The 22706-nt window shown below is 40.9% G+C and overlaps 2 protein-coding genes across 16 annotated transcripts in view; both read right to left on the bottom strand.

The window, feature by feature from the left end:
• snap91 (synaptosome associated protein 91) overlaps positions 1-16350 on the bottom strand; it is a 44263-nt gene extending 27913 nt beyond the window's left edge. For 4 of the 9 annotated variants that reach the window (XM_023330628.1, XM_023330631.1, XM_023330636.1 and 1 more), the window contains exon 1: positions 15431-16348. In XM_023330628.1, coding sequence (XP_023186396.1) covers positions 15431-15560 — 130 coding nt within the window. In that variant the 5' untranslated portion in view covers positions 15561-16348. Of the gene's footprint in view, positions 1-15430 lie in introns of all 9 variants that reach the window. The other 5 variants (XM_023330632.1, XM_023330634.1, XM_023330629.1 and 2 more) reach the window with 3 other exon arrangements.
• Positions 16351-17862: 1512 nt separating this feature from the next.
• Positions 17863-22706, bottom strand: part of dopey1 (dopey family member 1) — a 31418-nt gene continuing 26574 nt past the window's right edge. For all 7 annotated transcript variants that reach the window (XM_023330622.1, XM_023330621.1, XM_023330623.1 and 4 more), the window contains 7 exons: positions 21710-21771; positions 21336-21488; positions 20519-20655; positions 20375-20430; positions 20105-20269; positions 18740-18869; positions 17863-18462 (listed from right to left, as the gene is read on the bottom strand). In XM_023330622.1, the coding sequence (XP_023186390.1) occupies positions 18154-18462; positions 18740-18869; positions 20105-20269; positions 20375-20430; positions 20519-20655; positions 21336-21488; positions 21710-21771 (1012 nt within the window). In that variant the 3' untranslated portion in view covers positions 17863-18153. The remainder of the gene's footprint in view (positions 18463-18739; positions 18870-20104; positions 20270-20374; positions 20431-20518; positions 20656-21335; positions 21489-21709; positions 21772-22706) is intronic.

The following is a 22706-nucleotide window of genomic DNA, read 5'->3' as shown; positions in this document are numbered from 1 at the left end:
TCATGCAGCAATAACAAGTGCGTGTTTCCTGTTCAGTAGTAAGACAGCAGGAGCACCGGCACACATAAACAGACACACACACAGGAGTATGAAGGATAATCCCTACAGGGCTGATGAGTCAGCAGCCTGCATCATCCTACGCTCTTCATGTCCCTGTCTCCCTCTGTCTGTCAGCCCATCTCACTCCCCGCCTGCTTCTCTCTCTGTTGCCTCCTGTTAAGGGTCGGTAGCTGTACTACGACTGTAGGGACAAAACGCAACACCTCTTACATTAAATATTGGCTCAGACAGGTGTCCCAGGACCAAGGCGGACGCTACACAGCATCGTTCTCGGGAGCGGAAAAAGGCTGAATCCAGTGGAAACGGGTTAAACCGCAAACACAATTTTGAAAAAATAGAACTATTAAGATATGCAAAAAGGATGGAAGAGAAAACATCAGCTTTGTCTACTGATCCCACGTGCCCAAGCGCGCTTATTCATAATTACACACGTGCAGCAGTGTGAGTGAAACGGAAAGACAGAGCGGACCTGCTGCAAACAAGATTGAGTGTAAGAATCCATACAAATGATCAGTATGAATAACAATTAGCTTTCATTTGCATGCTTGGGTTGGGCTTTGCATTGCTCATAAAACAAATAACCTTTACGATGACTACGCCAGTGTATTAGCCAAGGAACTACTTTCTGTATGTACAGTCATGGCCAAAAGTATTGAGAATGACACAAATATTATATTTTCACATGATCTGCTGCCCTCTGGTTTTCATGTGTGTATGTCAGATGTTGTCACCACATACAGAAATACAATTGCAATCATATTATGAGTAACAAAAGCTTTTAATGACAGTTAGAATGAGTTAATGCAGCAAGTCAATATTTGCAGTGTTGACCCCTCTTCTTCAGGACCTCTGCAATTCTCCCTGGCATGCTCTCAATCAATTTCTGGACCAAATCCTGACTGATAGCAGTCCATTCTTGCACAATCAATGCTTGCATTTTGACAGAATTCCTAGGTTTTCATTTGTCCACCCGTCTCTTGATGATTGACCACAAGTTTTCAATGGGATTAAGATCAGGGGAGTTTCCAGGCCATGGACCCAAAATCTCTATGTTTTGTTCCCTGAGCCAGTTAGATATCATCTTTGCTTTATGGCAAGGTGTTCCATCATGCTGGAAAAGGCATTGTTCATCACCAAACTGCTGTTGGACGGTTGGGAGAAGTTGCTCTCGGAGGACATTCTGGTACCGTTCTTTATTCATGGCTGTGTTTTTAGGTAAGACTGTGAGAGAGCCGACTCCCTTGGCTGAGAAGCAACCCCACACATGAATGGTTTCAGGATGCTTTACAGTTGGCATGAGACAAGACTGGTGGTAGCGCTCACCTTGTCTTCTCCGAACAAGCTGTTTTCCAGATGTCCCAAACAATCGGAAAGGGGATTCATCAGAGAAAATGACTTTACCCCAGTCCTCAGCAGTCCACTCCCTGTACCTTTTGCTGAACATCAGTCTGTCCCTGATGTTTTTCCTGGAGAGAAGTGGCTTCTTTGCTGCCCTCCTTGAGACCAGGCCTTGCTCCAAGAGTCTCCTCCTCACAGTGCGTGCAGATGCACTGCTGCCATTCCTGAGCAAGCTCTGCACTGCTGGTAGCCCGATCCCGCAGCTGAAACACTTTTAAGAGACGGTCCTGGCGCTGGCTGGTCTTTCTTGGGCGCCCTGGAGCCTTTTTGGCAACAATGGAACCTCTCTCCTTGAAGTTCTTGATGATGCGATAGATTGTTGACTGAGGTGCAATCTTTCTAGCTGCGATTTCCTTTCCTGTTAGGCCATTTTTGTGCAGTGCAATGATGACTGCACGTGTTTCTTTCGAGATAACCATGGTTCACAGAAGAGAAACAATGATGCCAAGCACCAGCCTCTTTTTAAAGTGTCCAGTGGTGTCATTCTTACTTAATCATGACAGATTGATCTCCAGCCCTGTCCTCATCACCACCCACACCTGTGTTAATGGAGCAATCACTGAAACGATGTTAGCTGGTCCTTTTAAGGCAGGGCTGCAATGAAGTTGAAATGTGTTTTGGGGATAAAGTTCATTTTCTAGGCAAATATTGACTTTGCAATTAATTGCTGTTACGCTGATCACTCTTTATAACATTCTGGAGTATATGCAAATTGCCGTTATAAAAACTGAAGCAGTAGATTTTGTAAATATTAACATTTGAATCATTCTCAAAACATTTGGCTATGACTGTACATGTGGAGCATACAGACGTATGCGAGCGTACCAACACAAGCTAACACCATGCCTTTAGCAAACCCACAACGCAATCCCCATTAAACCAAGTCAAGGTCTAGTAGTGCTGTTCAGTGTGTCAATGAGGTGTCTCCGGTTTCTGTTTGTTTTACAATATGTGAACAATATCTGTACATATATCTGAACAACGTGTATTTGGGCAGTTGCTGGAGCAACCTGCAGTCAGGTTTTAACAACGACTGCAGGAGGAACGGTGAAGCAGCTGGCGTACGCTGACTGCGAACCTCTTGAGCTCTATACCCAGCTGACCAGCGCAGTGTCAGATAACTGCCACTGAATCTGGGTGCCTCCACGGCGCCTGCCACACCCGGCAACACACAGCAGGACTCCGGTATCAACAAGCAGCCTGCAACGCATCGATAGCTGTAAGTGATCTCAAAGCTACAGTGTGTGAGTACAACTCAGGGCAAATCCCCCTAAAGAAGCACGCACTGCAGGAAACACTCAATCCTCTCCCTCCCTTCCTTTTCCACAGATACGTTTCTGAATAGTGCAAAAATACCTACTAGAGACATGCCAATGTGGTCTCCTTGGCAACAGCTTCCTCAAGCTTGGAGTGTGAAGTTAAATTCCTTTAAGATCATCCCGACAGTCTGTCGTCGTGATGTTTTCATCACCTGCCGTGATGTGTACAGACTGATTGATATGATTACACATGAGAACCTAAAGAATTTCTCTCCATTTGACATCCACTCCACGTCTTTAATATTATTCTTTCCATGATCAAACAGACGACTCCTAAACATGGCGACAGATGTGTTCAAATGAGGGTGCAACGCCCGCGGGACGACCGACAGAGCGCTGAGCGGCACATGAATGGAGAACTCGAACCCTGTGTTTATTTTTAAACTGCTCTCACCCTCAGGCAACACTTAAGAAGGAAAGGAAGAAAATAAATACCCAGAATGCACTGTAGCGAGCATAGCATAGCATCAACGTGTTGTGGCAGCCAAATGCAAAGGGTGCCAATGGGATGCGGACACTGTGGAGTCTGGATATGACATCTGAGGAATAAGCTGGCAGCCATTGGAACCTGCTGCTGTAGGGAAGACTGGTATCAGAGCTCTGCTGACTTCGTGTGGACACTCAGTCTATTGTTTGCTGTGCTGCAGCTTCTCTCCGGATCAATGAGACGTTAAAAAAAAACAATCTCATCTCTACACAGTCACAATGGCATTCATCCTGGACGTCAGTTCACCACAGATCACCAACATGCAATCAAATGGAAGAATATGAAGAAAAAAATCCGTAGTGACATGATGACAACAAAACCGAACCTGGATTTCAATCGGACTTTATGGTGGGAATTGCGTTTCAATTTGCAGAGACAATCTGTTAACTATTGAATGAAAAGAGATGCAATCAGTTCCTTAAATGCAATGCAGTTGGGTGATTCTGAATCAATTTGCAAACGTCAAAACTCATGGAGAGCGTGGAAAATTCAAAGAGAGGGCCTGCAAGAAGAAGCAACAGTGCTGACTGTCCTTATCACCGCGTAGCTCTTGAAATAACATATAACTAAATCAGGCATTTTCTATGATGATGCAATGAAGAGTTTTATATAAAAATCAAGAAAATTATGGACAACCCTGAGCCTCCTCTTCAATACAGCATGTCTGTTCTAATTTGCGACAGATCTTTCCTGTCCATATCCATCACCATCTACAATAACTCTTTGAAGAATTTCTAATTAATGTGAGCTAAAGCAACATTTCATTTTCCATTGGGATAAATAAAGTATTTTTGAATTTAATTTGAATTACAGAGAATTGATTGAGCAGAAGCAGCGAAAAAATAAATAAAAGCAGCAAAATCGCCTCATGAACAGATTTTACTACTCTTTTTGCCAAAAGTGTTTGATATTTAAAAACAAATTCTATTACTCTACATGGACCAGTATAGCAGCAGTGATGCACTTCAAACTGTATAGCTCAGCTTATAAAGAATGTGTTATACATAAGTTACCTTTTATGGCTTTGACATCTCTAACTGTTTGGTTGCTTCGAAGGTTCTGCTGAAACTTCAGTAAAAAATCATTAAAATGTAAGCGTTCAGTGGAACATGTAACAGATTTAGCTTTTTGCTTTGTATTTTAAAAATCCCCAAGCTGCTTGTGCTGCAGTTGTTCCTCAGCTATCACTGCAGCATATTCTAATGAGCTATAATAGGCATAACTTGGCATAATTCAAACCACAAAGTACCTCCAATGCGACCCTTGGCATCTGTTGAACACGCATCAACAGGCACTCATTAATTAAATTGGCAGAGGGGGATTTTTGAAACAAATTCTTGACAATACTCAACAAGGGGGAAAGTCAAAATGGCTGCTATGAAATTGGCTAACATGGCAGGGTAAGAAGATTGAATGGTTTTAATATTAAAACACAACAGTGTTTCAAAGGTTGACCAGGAACGATTTTAAAACACATTACAGGGTCCTTCACCTCCTTTAAATCATATGTGGTAGCATTAGATCCTTTGTAGAAAAAGGAAATTTGTAATGAAGCCTCTATTTTGTTCACACAATTTAAAAAAGAAGCACTTTTAACGCTTTTTTGGCAATGGGAGCCACTTAGAATGAGAAAAAGATGAAAGTTACAACGTATGAACTCGTCAAACCTAAACTGGAATATTCTACATTGATAACAGTTTCTACACGAGATCCTGTGCAACAAATTCTGTGACATGTTTCTTTTCCTCCGGCACAACTCAGCAGTGGAGTAATAATACAGCAAGAAACACTAGCTTCACTCTATTATTGATATGCGGTTAGCGAACGGCATCGCACAGCCACTTACAGTACTGTGGATCAGCATTTGTCTCCTTTCAGATTTCTGTTTGTACTTTTTTGTCACTGAAATCTTTGAGATAATCACAAAAATGTGTATATCAGACAAAAATAGTCCGAGCAAATATAAAATAAAGTTTTCATTTGATGAGTTAAGTGAAGGAAGCTAACTAATTTATCCCACTCCTTTGTTTTGGTTCATTTTCACTAGTGTACCACCAAGAGAGCCTGTCTAGCAACACAAGGCAGGGAAAAGATCGACTTATCAGGCCTCAAACCAAAGAGATTCAACAACATGTTGTGTCAACATATAGTAGCAAAGCTATTTCTAAGGCTTTTGGGTCGCCAGTGAACCACAGTGAGAACTATTACCCACAGATGGAGGAACACGGAAAAATCTTTTTAAAAAAATCTTTCAAGGAGTGGACAAAAATTACTTGGACATTGGACATCAACAATTCATCCAGAAGGTCACAGAAGAACCCAGAACAACCACTGAAGCACTACGGGCTTCACTCACCTCAGTTAATGTCAATGAACATGATTTAATGATAAGCAATAAAGTGGACAGAAAAGACTTCTATAGGGGAGTTCCAAGACAAAAAGCAGGTTGGCTAAAAGAAAACAAAGGCTAATCTAACATTTTCTAAAACTCACGTTGACAATCACAAAAGACTTTCGGGGAAACATTTCTTGGATTGACTAGACAAAAATGTTTGGAGGTTCTTCTGGTGTAAAACAAACCCCACATTTCAGAAACATGACATCACATCAGGAAGATCATGTGATGATATTGGGTTGAACAGTGGCTGCTGAAAGTGATTTGTGCTTGACATGTCGCCATTAAAGTCTCCATTAACAGGAAAAAGTAATCACCAAAGGGGTCTAAAAAGTCGCTAAGTTGGCAACAACGCTTTCCCTCATCCGGACCACAGTATCCACACATCGTTATGCCCCTTAGTCTGTTGGCTCCGCCCACTTTGGTGGAATTTTTCAGAAATTGTCTAGGGTCGTTGTTAGACTTCCACAGGGGGCCTTAGTTACACTTAAAGCTAAAGGAGGACAGTGATTCAAAGCAAACCACTAAGTTCAAATCTGAGTGGTTTAAAAGAATAAGGTTTTGGATTGGCATAGTCAAAGTCTGTATCCAATGGAGATGCTGTTCTATGGCCATTTGAAAATGCTTGACGGCAGTCGCTACTGCGCCGCAACCAGTCATTTGGTTTAAGGGACAATTACTTTTGTTTTTATAGGACTAGCTTGATTTGGATTACTTTTTTCTCATACTAAATGAGCAGTAAAAATGCAGTGACTCTTACGTTACAGTTTTTCCTCTTTGGACCCCAGAACATCACATGAAAAGATCAGAAACAGAAACTGAGGGGCAGCCTGAGAGAGGAGAGCACATCTATTTGCTGCTAAGATTTAGAGTAGCAGATAATTATGAGGGGCCGTTTAGGACAAAATTTACGTTTTGTCTCTCACACACTACCAAAAACTCTCGCATACTCCAAAAAAGTAGCCACGCACACTCCAAAAAATTACGCTTTGTCTCTCACACACTACCAAAAACTCTCGCATACTCCAAAAAAATAGCCTCGCACACTCCAAAAAATTACGTTTTGTCCCTCACACACTACCAAAAACTCACGCATACTCAAAAAAATTACATTTTGTCTCTCACACACTACCAAAAACTCACGCATACTCAAAAAAATAGCCACGCACACTCAAAAATTACTCACGCACATTCAAAAAATACTCAAATTGCGTATACACACACTACTAAAATGTCACACACACACACACAAACGTTAACTTTTTCGCTCACATACACTACTATCAGCTCGCTCACATACACTGTACTAACAGCTCGCACATTCACAAACGTTAACTTTCTCGCTCACATACACTGCTAACAGCTCGCTCACATACACTACTACCAGCTCGCTCACATACACTACTACCAGCTCGCTCACATACACTACTACCAGCTCGCGCACACACACACAAACGTTAATTTTCTCGCTCACATACACTGCTAACAGCTCGCACACACACAGACGTTTATCTCTCACATACACAAGACTAAAGTTGAACACACACACAGTACTAAGACTCGTTTTATGTATGTGTGAGAGCGAGACTTTTTATGAATGTGTGAGAGCGAGACTTTTTATGAATGTGTGAGAGCGAGACTCTTTTTGAATGTGTGAGAGTTGTCACGGAAGAGGCGGGGCATAATTTTTGGATCAAACTGCGCATGCGTAGATCCTAAACTATAAGTTTCGATTGTTGACTCACTGTATGTTCTATTACTTAGTATATTTGTGCTTTTAAATATATATAGAACGTTTAACTTTCTTGTAGATTAAATGTGCTATAGAAATAAATGAATCTGATTGATTGATTAAAAAGAGCAAAATTGCTGTAGTACAATCTGTCCACTGGGTGCCAGTATTACAGGAATTATTAACCGGCGCCAACTAGTGCCGAAGAAGAAAGAGTTTGCTATACCGAACATGGCTAACTCTAATTCGAAACGAGAGAGCTGCCATTTTAAACACCGCTCCGGAACGGAACAGAGATGAGAGTTCTGAATCTACTGTAGCACTGCGGGCAGTCGTTGAATCGTTTAATGCGCCTGTCAAAGTGCTGGTTGCCTCCGGAGAAGATAGAATGGTGTTTAAAATGGCAGCTGCCTGACCAATTCTCTCTCGTTTCGAATTAGAGTTAGCCATGTTCGGTATAGCAAACTCTTTCTTCTTCGGCACTAGTTGGCGCCGGTTAATAATTCCTGTAATACTGGCACCCAGTGGACAGATTGTACTACAGCAATTTTGCTATTTTTAATCAATCAATCAGATTCATTTATTTCTATAGCACATTTAATCTACAAGAAAGTTAAACGTTCTATATATATTTAAAAGCACAAATATACTAAGTAATAGAACATACAGTGAGTCAACAATCGAAACTTATAGTTTAGGATCTACGCATGCGCAGTTTGATCCAAAAATTATGCCCCGCCTCTTCCGTGACAACTCTCACACATTCAAAAAGAGTTTCGCTCTCACACATTCATAAAAAGTCTCGCTCTCACACATACATAAAACGAGTCTTAGTACTGTGTGTGTGTGTGTGACATTTTAGTAGTGTGTGTATACGCAATTTGAGTATTTTTTGAATGTGCGTGAGTAATTTTTGAGTATGCGAGAGTTTTTGGTAGTGTGTGAGGGACAAAACGTAATTTTTTGGAGTGTGCGAGGCTATTTTTTTGGAGTATGCGAGAGTTTTTGGTAGTGTGTGAGAGACAAAACGTAATTTTTTGGAGTGTGCGTGGCTACTTTTTTGGAGTATGCGAGAGTTTTTGGTAGTGTGTGAGAGACAAAACGTAAATTTTGTCCTAAACGGCCCCTCATAGATAATAGTGTGGTAGCGTGGAAGATCTTCGACTCGGCTCGTTAATCTGGACCCAGACTGATGGCAGGGCATTCCACCTCCCACGGTATCTGTGTAATGTTTAACAATACAGATACCCGCTGAGCGATCGAGTCTGCAGTACATGCTAAGCTTTATCAACAACAAACTTCAAAGTTCTGCTTTCCAGTGAAACTCTGTTGGCAAAAATCACTCCAAGAAAACAAGAAGAAACAAAAATGGAGGACCAAAGACAACATAAAGAGGGTCTGGACAAAGAAAGGGGCAATCACATACTGTGAACATGAGTGTTTCTGCGCATTTTATCAATTTAAATAAAATCGAAGTTAGAGCTGCATTAAGCAATGGAAGGTTCAATAGACTCTCTAAGTTACTTCTGCGTGTGTCCCATATTGGTGCAAAATGAAGCATTTGACTAGAATATGTTTGGCTTGATGAGTTATGCTCTGCAGACCAATGAAGGATGAAAAGTGTCAAAGCAAAAAACAAGAACTGATGAGCTACAGCATCCTTGGCTGAAGAATCAGTCCTGTGCACCTGCCAACAGAACCCTTATACTGGACTTTATTGATGATTTCACTCCAGACATTTTAGAAAGAAATTAATTTGGAGGTACATCGAAGCAGTCTGGGCTTATATAACACCAGCACTAATTGGATGGCAATCCACAATTCAACAGGACAGGGATATTGAACAAACCACAATGAAAAGCTAAGCAGTTTGCAGACCGAGCAGTTGTGTTTAGATAAGTTTGGCATGCTATCCTTTCAAAGGTGAAGTTTACCAGAGTCATTATGTGGTGTTGATGTTAACTTTCTGGGTCAGAGTGGCATCCAGAGATACAATTACTAAACTCTGATTAACTAAAACACAAAACTCAACTGGAACAACGTCCTCTTCTGCCCAGAGGATAAAAGCTATTTCTTTATTTGATAGTGAATTGACATGAAAGTGAATAATGAGAGAAGGGGGAAGACATGCGGCAAAGGCCACCAGGCTGGAAATCAAACCTGCGACAGCCACGTAGAGGATTAAGGACTCCATATGTGGGTTCTGCTTAACCCCTGTGCCACCACAGCACCCCACTATATTATGTTTTACTATGCTATGTTATACTGTATTACGCTATGCTATTCTATTCTATGTTCTACTATACTACACAATACTTTACTATACTACTGTATTTTAATCCCATTTTATGTTTGCAGCCAATGAAAGAACATTGTCAGTGGCAGATATGAAAGAATTTATAACAGGCGTACCATCTAGAAGTTGGACTTCTAGATTTGTGTGTCTATTGCACACACCTAAACACACCTCATATAAAATGTTAAAGTTGGGATTGGGAAGAGACCTCCAAATCTCTTGAATTTTGACTTCATGAGGGTTGAAAACTTTTAAAAACTCGAATTAAACATAAACGCCTAATCAAATTGCATCCTTCAAACTGCAGTTCAGATTTTTCTTTCTTTCTTCTTTTTAAAAAAGAACATACAAAAATCAGTGTATTGTATTACCATTTTGAAAATATTAAGAGTGGTGGTGCTCAAAAACCTGAAAGATCTTATCTAATTTCTTTTGGAACCTGTGCTCTAAAGAAGATAGACATGTAATATATTATAAAATAGAAGTAAAAAAAAATACAAGTCTCCCTTTTAAAAGGCAGTCATTATAAGAAAAAACAAAACAAAGCCTTCCCAGTTATAAGATTGAGCGTTTGACAATGAACATTTCCAAACAGTGAATTCCTTCAGCAAAAAAAACAACAACTAAGAAACCTCAACAAACTTGAATCTTTAGAAAAAAAAAATCAGCAAACCAGATTAGTCCAAAAGACCATCCTAAGAGCTTCCCAGCCTCATCATTATCCTTGAGGCCTTCTGGCTCTGAAATCTGGTAACACATTGATTGTGACACATGCAGCGGTAACAGCACCCTGTCTGCCAGAGGGGGCTCAGCATGCTGTTTATGTTCCTAATTGCTTGCCGTCCTGCTTCTCCCACCCCGCCACTCACCAACACACACCCAGCAGGTAACACGTGCTGCTTTCACCCTGAGCACAGCATTCCAGCATCTCTGCTGAAACAAAACCGCTAATTGGAGTTACACTATTCAGAGCAGCAGGAGATAAGGTGATAATTACCAAAGGATCCGAACCCTTCATCTGCGTCGTGATCTTTGCACTATACGAAAAAGAGACCTTTTTCTCAAAGTGATTTTCTAAAACGTGACCTTCACGCTTACCAAGAAGTCGTGACTATTGGAACAGCAGTAGGATTTAGAGGTTTGGGAACGCAATGGGCAGATGAAATGATGGAGGCCATTAGGAGCAGCAGGAGCGGCAGGGCTTGTCTTTAGAAACAGAGCCATTTTCATTTGGCCGACATTCAAGTCTTGTTTTGCTGATTCCTTCTGGTCTGCAGATAAAACTGCCCCAGCAGGCTTGGTTCTCACCTATGCTTCCAGTAGTCCTCACAAGAGAAACACGTTCTGCTTATCAAAGCATTCATTTAGGAGCTGCTGTTTAAAGAAAAGGGACATTTAAAAAATGAAGCTGCATAGACACTTCTGTCTGTCATGAGAGAGACTTACATAAACAGATGTTTTGCAAGGAGTCAGGGCAAATGTTGTGCAAAAACAGATAACCAATACAAGAAGAGCACCTTAAACTCATATTTCTCTGTACAGATATTATGCAATCGCTCCAAAATGTCTAACAGTACCGACTGACTCGCATCTCACACAGCACTGTATCATAGAATTAACACTGAATGTGGTTGGTGCAACATTCCTCTTTTGCTGATTTGTATCCCATCCAGCAGTTCAGACAATTATACACCAGCACCAAACCCATTTGGAGAAAAATATGCTTCCTAAACAAGACAAGCTACTTGCAAAGGTGAGCTAATACTACTGGATATTAAGCAAAATCTGGATGCAGTTAGGTTGAATGGCTTGAAAATCATCCATCAATTCAGACCCTTGACTCACAGCTGCATCTTCTTCTTGGCAACAGCCAATTCAGGCCCCTTCCTCAAACAGGGCACTCAGTGCTTCCAGCCTGGGTCTCAAGATGCAAGCCTAGTGAAGTTGCGAACGTACATCCCAGTATGCTCAGCAATCCGTCCCAATCTTTTCCCAGTTTAGGGAAAGTGTCTGGTTTTTAACCACAGCTTCTTTAAGATCAAAAGGTGTCTTTAAAGTCTTTGTAAACCCCCAGGAGACCTGCTACTATTAAATTATAGAATTGCAGAAATATTTCAAGTATAGATTAAAAAAATAGCATTCAAGGACTTTGGTCATAGTGTAAAAACAAAGCGGTTAATAAGGACTGCAGCAAGATTGTATAAACCTTATAAGATGTCAGAGAGACATGTTAGCTTACTGTATATTGTTATGGTAAAATTGACTAATAAGATCAGTGTATTATGCTTTTTACAATGAGAAATGTAATTGTGCTTTAGTACGTCTAACTTTCTGAAGACTTTTGATTGAATTACCTACATTTGGTCTTTCGAAAGTTTTAAAATAGAAGCATGTCCTTAATGTTGCTTATACCAAACAAACAAACATACTGTATGTGGCCATAGACTGTGGTATCTTTAATCCAGAAGAACCGATCTTCTCAAGTTCTTACTGTTTAAAAATTTGATCAACTTGTTGAGAGATGAGAGAGGTCAGAAATACACTTGTCGTCTTCTGTGCTTATGTAACATTAATTGACCACTTAAGGTTTGTGCCAAACCAATAGTGGGAAAAGATACCAATGTCTATAACTCGTTGTTAAAGGACAAATGAGATTTATTTGAAAGTGGGTTCTGTTGTGAAGTTATGATCAGTCAATATCTTGTCCTTTGCTGTTGGCTGAAAAAGCAATCTCCATTTCATCAAAGTAAAGATGCCAGCAGTATAATTTACTGTAGATTAAATATTGACTGCTGGAAGCTCTTTGCAGAGCAACACTTCTAAAGAGTTTAACTATGCCTTTAGTTGGTCTGTGGCATTTTAGGCATTTTAAGGGCAAGCTTGAAAAAAAGATAATTCCACTGTCATCAGTTGTAGTAGTAAGAAGATTTTATTAGAGTGAATCTGAAGAAAAGTAAATACATTGTTGAAGGCTAAGAGCTAGCCAGAGGGTGGCCATGCTTTTACCTGACGTATTTAAAAGACTAAAACTGATCTTATATTGTCTTCCATCGCTGTGAGGATTTTTTAAACTTTACTCCAAACTCACTGCAGTACGATGTCTGTCACTTTTCAGTGAGTGTATTTGGTAGTGGAAGCGCCCAACATTCATCATACCTCTGATTATCTGTCCATCTGCCAGCTCACTTCCTTTCTAAACCCTGTTAATAACAACTAAATCACCACAAAATCTGCCAAAACAAAACAAACATTGATTAAAAACAAAGGGTGGAAAAAAGCTGATAAAAGTTCATGTTCCCGGTTGATTTGAAATTAGCATTGTTGAATCAATTGGATCCATGTTGCAGATGATTATATTCATGCATGTGAATACACACCAATTTTTGGTTATGTACACGTTTTTCTATGTCTCATTGTGCAGCACTTACAGTAAACAGATAAAGTAAGGTATGTCAATTAAGATAGTGGAGTTTTCTCTTATGATGTAGAGATAATACAGAGCTAATGATACAAACAAAATGATTGTTGCAGATAATTAGTTGCAGCTTCACGAGGATTTTTTTAATGTAATTTAAAAAACCAAAGGTGAGCATACTTATTTCTGCCTCTTAAATAAATTTTGTCCAACAATAATCTGAAAAACTTCACTGTCAGCAGCAAAGTTAAAGAAAAGCGAGTACTAGCCTCCATGAGGGCATGACCACGTTTCTTCACCTGTCACAAAATGCTGAAACAAACTTCTGCAAATAGACCAGAATGCACTTAACTATTAGCTAAATCACCAGGTTTCATTGTTTACATTTATATTCTGTATGGACTGATTCCCTGTGCTAACACAAACTCAGTTTGTATGAGTTTCCTCAACTCCAACTTAGAGACATTTCCTCAAACTTCGTTTTTTCCCCCTTATTCCAAACATTGTGGTATCTATACTCCTTGGCTGTTATGTACTAATTTATGAAGTGCTTTTTGTGCATTTACACTCAATGTTTTAATATTAAGTAATTTGAACTTTGAAAGCTTCATTAAACTTTTCTGTCTCATTTTTGTTAAAAATCTTAAGTTGTATATAATCCTGAGTTACAGTGTCATGCCAAGGTACGATACCCAGGAAACCAGAAAAGTCTGCTTTGTAGAACCGTCATTTACAGATGCAAGTGTTTTACGTTACTTTCGAAATCTGAGAATATCAGCTCTGCTTTCATTAAATCCCTCCATTGCAGTTTTAACTGTATCTTTGGGTAATTATCCTGCTGGAACAAAAACCTCCACCCTATTCTCAAACCTTCTAACAGTCGTTCTTCCAGGAATGTCTTCTATTTACTTCCATCAGTTTCAGCTCCTCTGTCACTACTGGAGAAAGCATGTCCCATGACATGATGCAGACACCACCGTGTTTTATGATGAAGATGGTGATGTCCAGTGTTACTTATCTGCTAAAATGTTTTTCAGGTGGATCAAAAGGTTCAATTTTTATCTTTTTGACCTTTTGTTTCTAGAGCCTCTACATGATTTGTGGTCTGCTTTGAACAGGACTTCTGGCTTTATTTCAAAAAAGTATTTCTTCCCATCATTAATCCATAAATGCCAAATCCTTCCCTCTATGATTACCAATGGCCTGATTTCGCTTTCTTTGATTAACTATTTTCTTTCCCTGGGCATGTCTGGGCAAGTTTAGTGTTGAGCCATGTTTTTCAGCTTTATGCCTGACTTGATTGCTGTGTGTAATGTTCTCTAACAATCATTTGAGAGTCTTACCTGACAGCTGGATTTGCACTGAGAGTAAATTTCACATGGGTGAATTCTACTTAAGTCTGGGGTGTCCAATGCCAGTCCTCAAGGACCGCTATGCTGCATGTTTTAGTTCAACACACTGGTAGCAGCTACCTACTCAGCATGTCAGTGTCCTGCAGAGGCCTTCTAATGACCCTTCACTTGATTCAGCTGTGTTGAACTACCTAAAACATGCAGGATGGCGGCACTTAAGGACCAACTTTAAACACTCCTGCATTGGGTGATACAGAGTTTATACATGCAAAACATTTGAAATCCATGAGTCATTTGCCTTCCACTTCCATTTTCATTTTTCTTCCACAGCTATACACTGTTTTGTATTGATCTGCTGCATAAAATTCCAATGAGATACATTCAAGTTTGTAAATGTTATTTGACAAAATTTCAAAAAGATAAAGATGCCGCACCAGTTTTGCAAGGCACTTCATGGTGTTGTATGTATAAGTTAACATATATTAATATGTCAGTGTTATGCAGTTCACAAATCAAATGCTAACTTGCATGTGTTCTCAGTGCTACACTAAAGTGACAAATGATGTCACTGCAAATAGCCAATTTGTCTGCACTGGTGTGTAGCATGTGTGTGTGTAAGTGTTTCTGGTTTTTGTAGTTTCATTAGAACCTCACTTGGAACAGTCCCATCTAAGGCCCATAGATGATATGGGGGCCAAATCCCAGACTAATTTAGTATTGTATTACAGGTTGGTGGTTAGCACTAGAAATTGAGTGAACACAGTGAAACTTGGGGGCTAGGCTACATTGAATGAATGGAAGTCAGTGTAGCAGAACAAGCCAGTGTGAATTAGTGACCCTGTACTTTTGAATGAAATATTCCCTATACTATGGCAAATATATAGGTTAATGATGGACAGAGGGGTAAGGTAGGTAGGTAGGTAGGTAGGTAGGTAGGTAGGTAGGTAGGTAGGTAGGTAGGTAGGTAGGTACTTACATTCCAGGTGTTTTTTCTTTGGGGCTGTCTGCTCATGTGTGGTGGCCTTACACACGGCCCTGGAGACCTCGGAGCCCGTCAGGGTGTACTGAGCCGCGGCGATGCGGTCTGTCAGCGTCTGCCCCGACATCTTCTCAATATCCGCTGAGTCCAATCTCCACGATCAGCGTCCAATATGGTCCAACCCACACTCACACACACACCCGCTCACGCCCGCACTCACTCACACACCTACGCTCTCACACACGCACCAAAAAGAGCGGGCAGCCCCAATAATCCTAGCTGCCCTCGAAAACGGCCGCACAGATCCGGCGCTAGAGAGGAGCCGCAGGGACACTTTCTGATTGCATAACAACTGGAAGTCCGTCCTGTTGGGTATTCACGCGTCTCCTTCCCCGAAGGCCGGTATCCAGCATTCGGTAACAAAAAAAAAAAAAAGAAAAGAAAAGAAAGAAAGAAAAAAAAAATCCAATCCAAACCCACGAGGGGGGCGGTTTATTATTATTTTATTTCAGATCGGTGTTTCTGTGAATGCAGCCTACCGGATGATGCTGGACGCTGCCTCCCCCTCCTCCCTGTCTTTCTTCCTCCTCCTGGATAATCCTCACCAGCAGCAGCAGCCGCGGTCCTACCGTCCCTGTGTATCAGCGGGGCATACAGGGAAGCATCATCACCACCATCATCATTCCCCTCACCATCCAACGCAGCTCCGTTGCGGCCTGTGATACCGAAGTTATGCGCCACAGTCCGGCTGGTTTGGATCGCGATTATTTTTCGGTGAATTCACATGCTCTTTTTTTTTTTTTTTTTTTTTAAGTAATTTATTTAATAAGTCATCCGCTCCCCCACCCTACTCCGAGTCGAGTGACGCTGCGTTGCCAGCCGCGCTGCTTCCTCTGTTATCGCGAGACCTGGAGAAGGCGTAAAAACACGAGAGGGGGACAGAAGGGAGGAGGGGGAGGGTCGTCTAAACGGCCGAGCGTGATGCTTTCCGTGAAGGTCATATGGAGCTCGAAGCTGCATGCAGCAAGACTTCACCATGTTCTCTGGTCCTGTCGGTTCTCCATTTGTGTAAAACAAAGAGATGAATGACGAGCAGAGCAGGAGGTGAAGAACAGAGGCGGGTTTAGTCTCTGTCCATGGTGCTGATTTCTCCCGTTAGATAGGGAGTAACGCCATAGAGCTGATTCCTGCATTTTATTATGTTATAATCACAAACTTCAGGAAAGGTTGGATTTTTAAGAAAATGACAAACACCTTGTGTTGTGGAAGGAAAAGGTTTAAAAATGGTATTATATATACTGTATATATACTGTATATATGTAATGTCAGCTCAGTTTTCCTATACACGCAAAGAAATAGAATCTAGAGCTACCAAAAGCTAGTTAAGTTCAGCAGACTCCTCTGACCTTTAACCCCATAGGAAGTCCATGGGTTGTTAAGAGGAAGATGAAAGTACCCATACCCAAAAAGGCAGAGGACCTGAAGGCATCTGGCAAAGCGATCTGAGCTTCCATTACACCTATGCAGTGCTGATGGCCTCTATACCACGGCGCATTAATGCAGTAACTCATGCAAGAGGAGGCCCAACCTCGTACTGAGTGCACAGAAATGTAAATACTTTTCAGTAGCCTCACATTCTTACTCAAAACACTCATTTTTCATTGGTCTATAGTGATTAAAACGGCAAAAAGATAAAAGCTTGAAGTGTTTTACTGAATGTCTATAAAATGAAAAGGAAGAAATTTTGCACCTTTATACAATATATTAAATTTTTTTTAGACGCATATGTACTGTATATTACTGTGTTGGGCCTGTTATATAGAAGTTTGTAAACTGTTGAATGTATACAAAATTTTGTGGTTGTAATGTGAAAAAATGTGTAAAAGTTTAAGGGGAATGAGTAACACACCCTTAATGACCACCACACTCATTAAGGGTAGACTAGGCAGCCCTTTGCAGTATAAACATCGACTGAAAAAACAAGTCATGAACCCACTTTTTTAATGTCAAAGCACCATGTGGCTGTCTTTCAGACTCGCAAAATATGAGCACAATTGTCTCTTACAATAAGAAAACTCCCTTTTCATTTTAAATTCAAGTTTGATGTTTTAAAGTGTGCAATGGCAGCACTTGACAAAATGTAATGTTTCGATTGTTAGCAGTGTTTTATGACTTTGTATTTTTGTTTTTATGATGTAAACCACTTTAAACTGCCTTGTTCTATACAAATAAACTTGACTGAGAACATATTAAACGTAGACAGTTCAGCTGAAATTCACATGCTGAAGATCAGCTGTACCCCAAACATCACACTTCTATAGCATTGTTTTTTATCTTAGCAAATCCATATTCTCATATATGAATTCCTTCAAAACTTTTTTCTGGACGAGATTCAAAAAGGTTGGAAGAGAGCGAGTCGTTTATCTGGCTGTCATTAGAAACTTTTTTTTTATTAAGTCACCTTACATGGAATGACAGAGCATTTTGGGCGTCTTCTAAACGACTCATGAAATGTTAAAACTCGTCAAAAGCTGCTCCATATATACACATAATTAAAATTAAATACAGTAGCTCAAGAATCATAAATAGAAAAACTGTACAGACTCCCCCCTTGCCCATATCCCCATATTGTTATCAATCATGAATGTACAAGTTAAAGTTTGTTCACTAGTGTTCAGTAATGTGTTAATGCCCAGTTCCTCCCTCGCTGGGAGGGTCTCTCATGTCTTGATAAGACCCTCTAGAAAGTCTTTTTCCACCATCTCCTCGATGTTCTGTCGGGCTCGGCTCCAGAACACCTTCTGGCTCTCCAGCTTGTGGCCCTCCTTGCTGGCGGGGAAGGAGGAATCCACGGGATTGTGGGTGTAGACGGGCCCCGATCGGCAGCTCGCCCTGCTGTTGAAGACCTGGCTGAGCAGGTTGAAGAAGGGCAGCAGCTGCTCCATGCTGCGGATGACGTAGAGGGTCAGCATCAGGTGGCCCGGCTCCCACGGCAGGGTTTTAGTGGAACAGTCCTCCTCTGGGTTTTTCTATAGTACGCAGAATAACAATTTACATTTTTAATCAATCAATCACATTTTATTTGTATAGCACATTTCAGCAGCAAGGCATTTCAAAGTGCTTTACATCATATCAAACACAGAAATACAATGCAACATAGAATCAACAATCAAAACACGACATTAAGTCAGGCTCCATCAATACATTTGTAATTGATTACGTTTCAAATACAATCCTCCACCCCCTCCCCCCACCTCCGGTTATTTAAAGTTTTTTTTTTTTTTTAAATCAAGGAGGAGGAGACACCTTGGCTCGTTTTCTCAGCAGCTTCACCAGACGGACCACGTAGGGCTTGAACTCCCTCTGATGCGTCCCCTGGCGTCTCACTTCCAACCCTGAATCGTCTGAAGCCTCTGGGATGAAGGCCCAGCGGTACCTGCAATGAAGTGGTGCACAACTTCAGAGGAGGATTCAACAGGACCACAGTTCTAACTTTAGCCACGGTTTCTGCAGGTTTTACAGACTTAAAGACCATTTAAATGGAATTTCAGACCCATACTGTCACAAAAATATATAAACTTTGTCCATCCAATTTGTATTTCTCCCTCATAGGCACAAAAAAAAGCTATCTAGCTACTTAGCACGGGTATGCTAGGAGTGAGTTCCTGGTAGCCTCAAAAACCCTGCGAGAAAAAAAACAAAACATACAGAGTGCATAAAATTAAATAGTCTTGCCAAAACTTGTGAATAATGTATTTAAAGGCCAACCTCCTTGTTTTAAATGAATTTAAGGTCTTCAATTTAGATGCATGAATTCAATGATGCCTGGACACATTGTTTAACATATACAGGCGCATCTCAATAGACACGAATATCATCAAAATCTTAATTTATTTCAATAATTTTTATCAAAATATATTTAGTTAAAAATCTACTTCAAATGTTCCTTTTTTTGACATATTTGATGACTAAACTTCAGGGTGTTTTCACCTTTATAGTCCCGTAGACTCAGTTTGATTGGAGACCAAAAATGCAACATTTATTGCATTTTCAGCCGGTGTGGTTCACTTTCACACTGCACTGTGTAAAACCGACCTAAACCTTTGAGAAACTTGTTCACCCCCTCGCCTGTGGGGGCGCTGCACCAAGACAACAATACGAAAACATCTGTAGAAGACACTGAGCGCAACTCGCTTTTTTAAGACGTGTAAACAAAAATGCAGTGGTGTCCCATTTAATCGCTAAAATCCAATAACACTATATTTTTGGTAACAGTTTGTAAACAAAACCTTTTTTCAGAGGTCGCTTCCTTCAGTGGTTCTAGGTGCAGCGCCACCTCTAGCGATAGGGGGAACAGGCGGTTCAAAGGGTTTGGTTCGTTTGACACAGAGCAGTGTGAAAGCGAACCGCAGCAGCTGAGAATTTTAAAAATGTTGCAACTTTGGTCCCCAGTCCAATCGAATCTACCAGACTATCAGGCATGAAAACACCCTTAAAATTGACAATCATTAAAACTATAAAACAAATACTTTAATTTCCTCTCTGTGTGATGAATGTTTCATTTTTGAATTGATCATAACATTTAATTGATAATCTAGTTGATTAAGGTGTATTGTCTCAATTCCTATCACATGCGAAGTCTACAGCACCGCGGGTTTTATCTGCACTGACATCTGGAACTGAGGGAGACTCTCAGGAGGCAACGCCAAGGCAAGATCCAGGAACTTGCAAGCAGAGAGGTAGAGGTTGAGCCAGCGCTGGCTGTTGTAGGACGTGGAGAAGCCGTTCCCTCCAGAGTAGGTGGTCTCCAACCCGACAACCGACGGTCCTGACGTCCTAGGAACGAAGCGAGTTGGTTTGTAGCTACTAAGCATCTGCTAAGCGCTACTTTTTAAACGTTTCGTTGTTTAAGAAGTTCTGCTCTCCACTGTGCAAGTATACCTTGATATGTCCTCGTCAGCGGTTAACTCCTGCTCCATCAGCAGAAACACTTGGACCTGTAAAGACACACGCATGCCAAAGTTTGATTTGTGTAAAACAAGCAAAGGGTGAAGTGGAACAGCAGAGAACGGTTCGTGAGCTCACCAGCTCAGTGATCATGGTGGGCCAGAGTGACGTGAGGTGTTGAGGCGACATGCGCAGCAGCAGCACTCTGAAGAACAGGAACACCTGAGCGTGGAGGATGGGTACCTGAGGCAGACGCAGGCTCTCCACCAGACGCTCTAAAACACACACAGACAACACGTGTCCGCTTGATCAACTTGGTATGAGAAAGAATCTAATCCCAGAGGAGAATTTGATCCATCAGTAGTGTACGATAGTGTGAAAGTCAAAAAGACAATTTTGCAATTGCTGGGTTTCCGTTAAATAAGAAATGCAATTAAAATCACATGTGAATAAGCTTGTTCACATGATAAGTCGATAAAAATCAACACATTTGACAAATTTAAACCCTTCCAAGCTCCTTATACTGGGGATCAGCTACGTATTTAAGCAGCGTTTTTGGGAAATTGTAGTCACCGACTTTACAGAATCAAAACTTTTGCTGAACTTTGTGAAGCTGTGAGAGCCAGTTACACACTGTCCGAAAAACACCCCAAAAACAAACCCTGTTCCTCCTACTACTTCCTGTTGTCTTTGTTGTTTTCGCCAGTAGTAACATCTGACTGCTGCTCATGTGACTGACATGAAAGAAGTATTTTCATTGCAGTTTTGTGAAACAAACTAATTTGGCTGAAAAACCACCTCATCTTAGCTCAAAATCTTTTCATCAAAAGAACGGGAGCTTTTTCAAAATTGCCTCTAAGCAAATTTATTTTCGTAATTCCATTTTGCGCAACAATATGGTCAACAGAAACACGGCCTCGCGCTCAGTTCTAGTAAGAGGTTTGCTTGTGTTCACCTTGGATGTCCGGCAGGTACTTCTGGTACTGGTCCACCTCGCTGCTGTAGATGGTGAAGGCCAGGCGTTTGAGCAGCATGGCCCTCTGCTCCAGCTCAGCGTCTCTGTTGGTGAACAAACTCAGGGAGCTGCTCTGAGCCACCGCCACCCGGGCTGAAAGCACAGGCAAACGTTTTTACTACAATTTCCAACTTCTAGATCAACAGTGTGTTAGTTTTCGGATCAGAGGATCTCGGACTTAAGTGTGAATAAAAGTGAAAAAACTAAAAAGTTTTTCTTTCTTGCATGTTCAATTATTCGACTTGATTCACAGCCAACTCTCTGTGACCAGATATGACAGAAACAAATTTATAAATAGTAAATGTGACACTTACTCATCAGGTCTCTAAATGTGGTCTTGTCATGAGTCATCAGGTGGTCAATGATGGCTCTCCAGCTAGAAAATCAGGGAAATTATGTTAAAGTAAAACCCTGTGAACAACATCCAGGTGCATTCACAAACAAAGGTTTTTGAATATCCTTCACCAAAATTAGGGATGAAACAATTAATAAGTGATTATTGAAATAATGGTCAACAAATTTAGCTGAAACCCCCTCCCAGCAATGCAATGACAAGATCAAGTCTTAAGTTTGATGGTGGGGGTATAATACGGTAGAGTAGTTTAGTGGTTCTGTTTAGCGGTTGAAGACCTAAAGGACACTTCATGCTCCTGACTGTGTGGAAACACTCGAGATCACCCCTTTTTATATTTAAACTTTGGAAATAAATCTCTAATGCTCCTCAAAAACATTTTAGAACCAGAAAATGCACGTATTTTTATGTACTACATGGCAAACATAGATGACAGGTCTTGTTTCTTTCTGTGCAGGATGTCTGCATGTTTCAGCAAGTCAAAATTGAGACTATTTAAGACCTTTTCTTAATTCCACCTTGAATGAAATCTGTGATGGAAAACCCCCCATAAATACAGGGGATGATTGGGGGATCCCTGCGATGGACTGGCAACGTGTCCAGGGTGTACCCTGCCTCTCACCCGAAACGTTCACTGGAGATCGGCACCAGCACGCCTCCCGACCCCACGAGGGACAAGGGTGTTAGAAAATGGATGGATGTGTGGATTTGTTGGGGGATCCTGCTGCTTCGCAATCAAGCATAGCAAAAACAAAGACATTTCTGGGGTCTGTTTGTGGCTCTTTTCAATGGCCATGTGGACCTCACACTGTAAATTATTTTTTACAGCCTAACCGTTATGTAGTGTCCAGCTTGAAAGTTTTATGTTCTTTTTTGTATTTTTGCGCAAAATGTACCCGACATATGAGTTGGCAACAGAAAAAGAAACAAAAGCTCCTAATTCGCGGTAGTCTTCGAGT

This window comes from Xiphophorus maculatus, chromosome 3, assembly GCF_002775205.1.
Source record: "Xiphophorus maculatus strain JP 163 A chromosome 3, X_maculatus-5.0-male, whole genome shotgun sequence".
Classification (NCBI taxonomy): Eukaryota; Metazoa; Chordata; class Actinopteri; order Cyprinodontiformes; family Poeciliidae; genus Xiphophorus; species Xiphophorus maculatus.
Note: the sequence above shows the minus strand (reverse complement) of the source record. Positions and strands in the feature narration are given on the sequence as shown.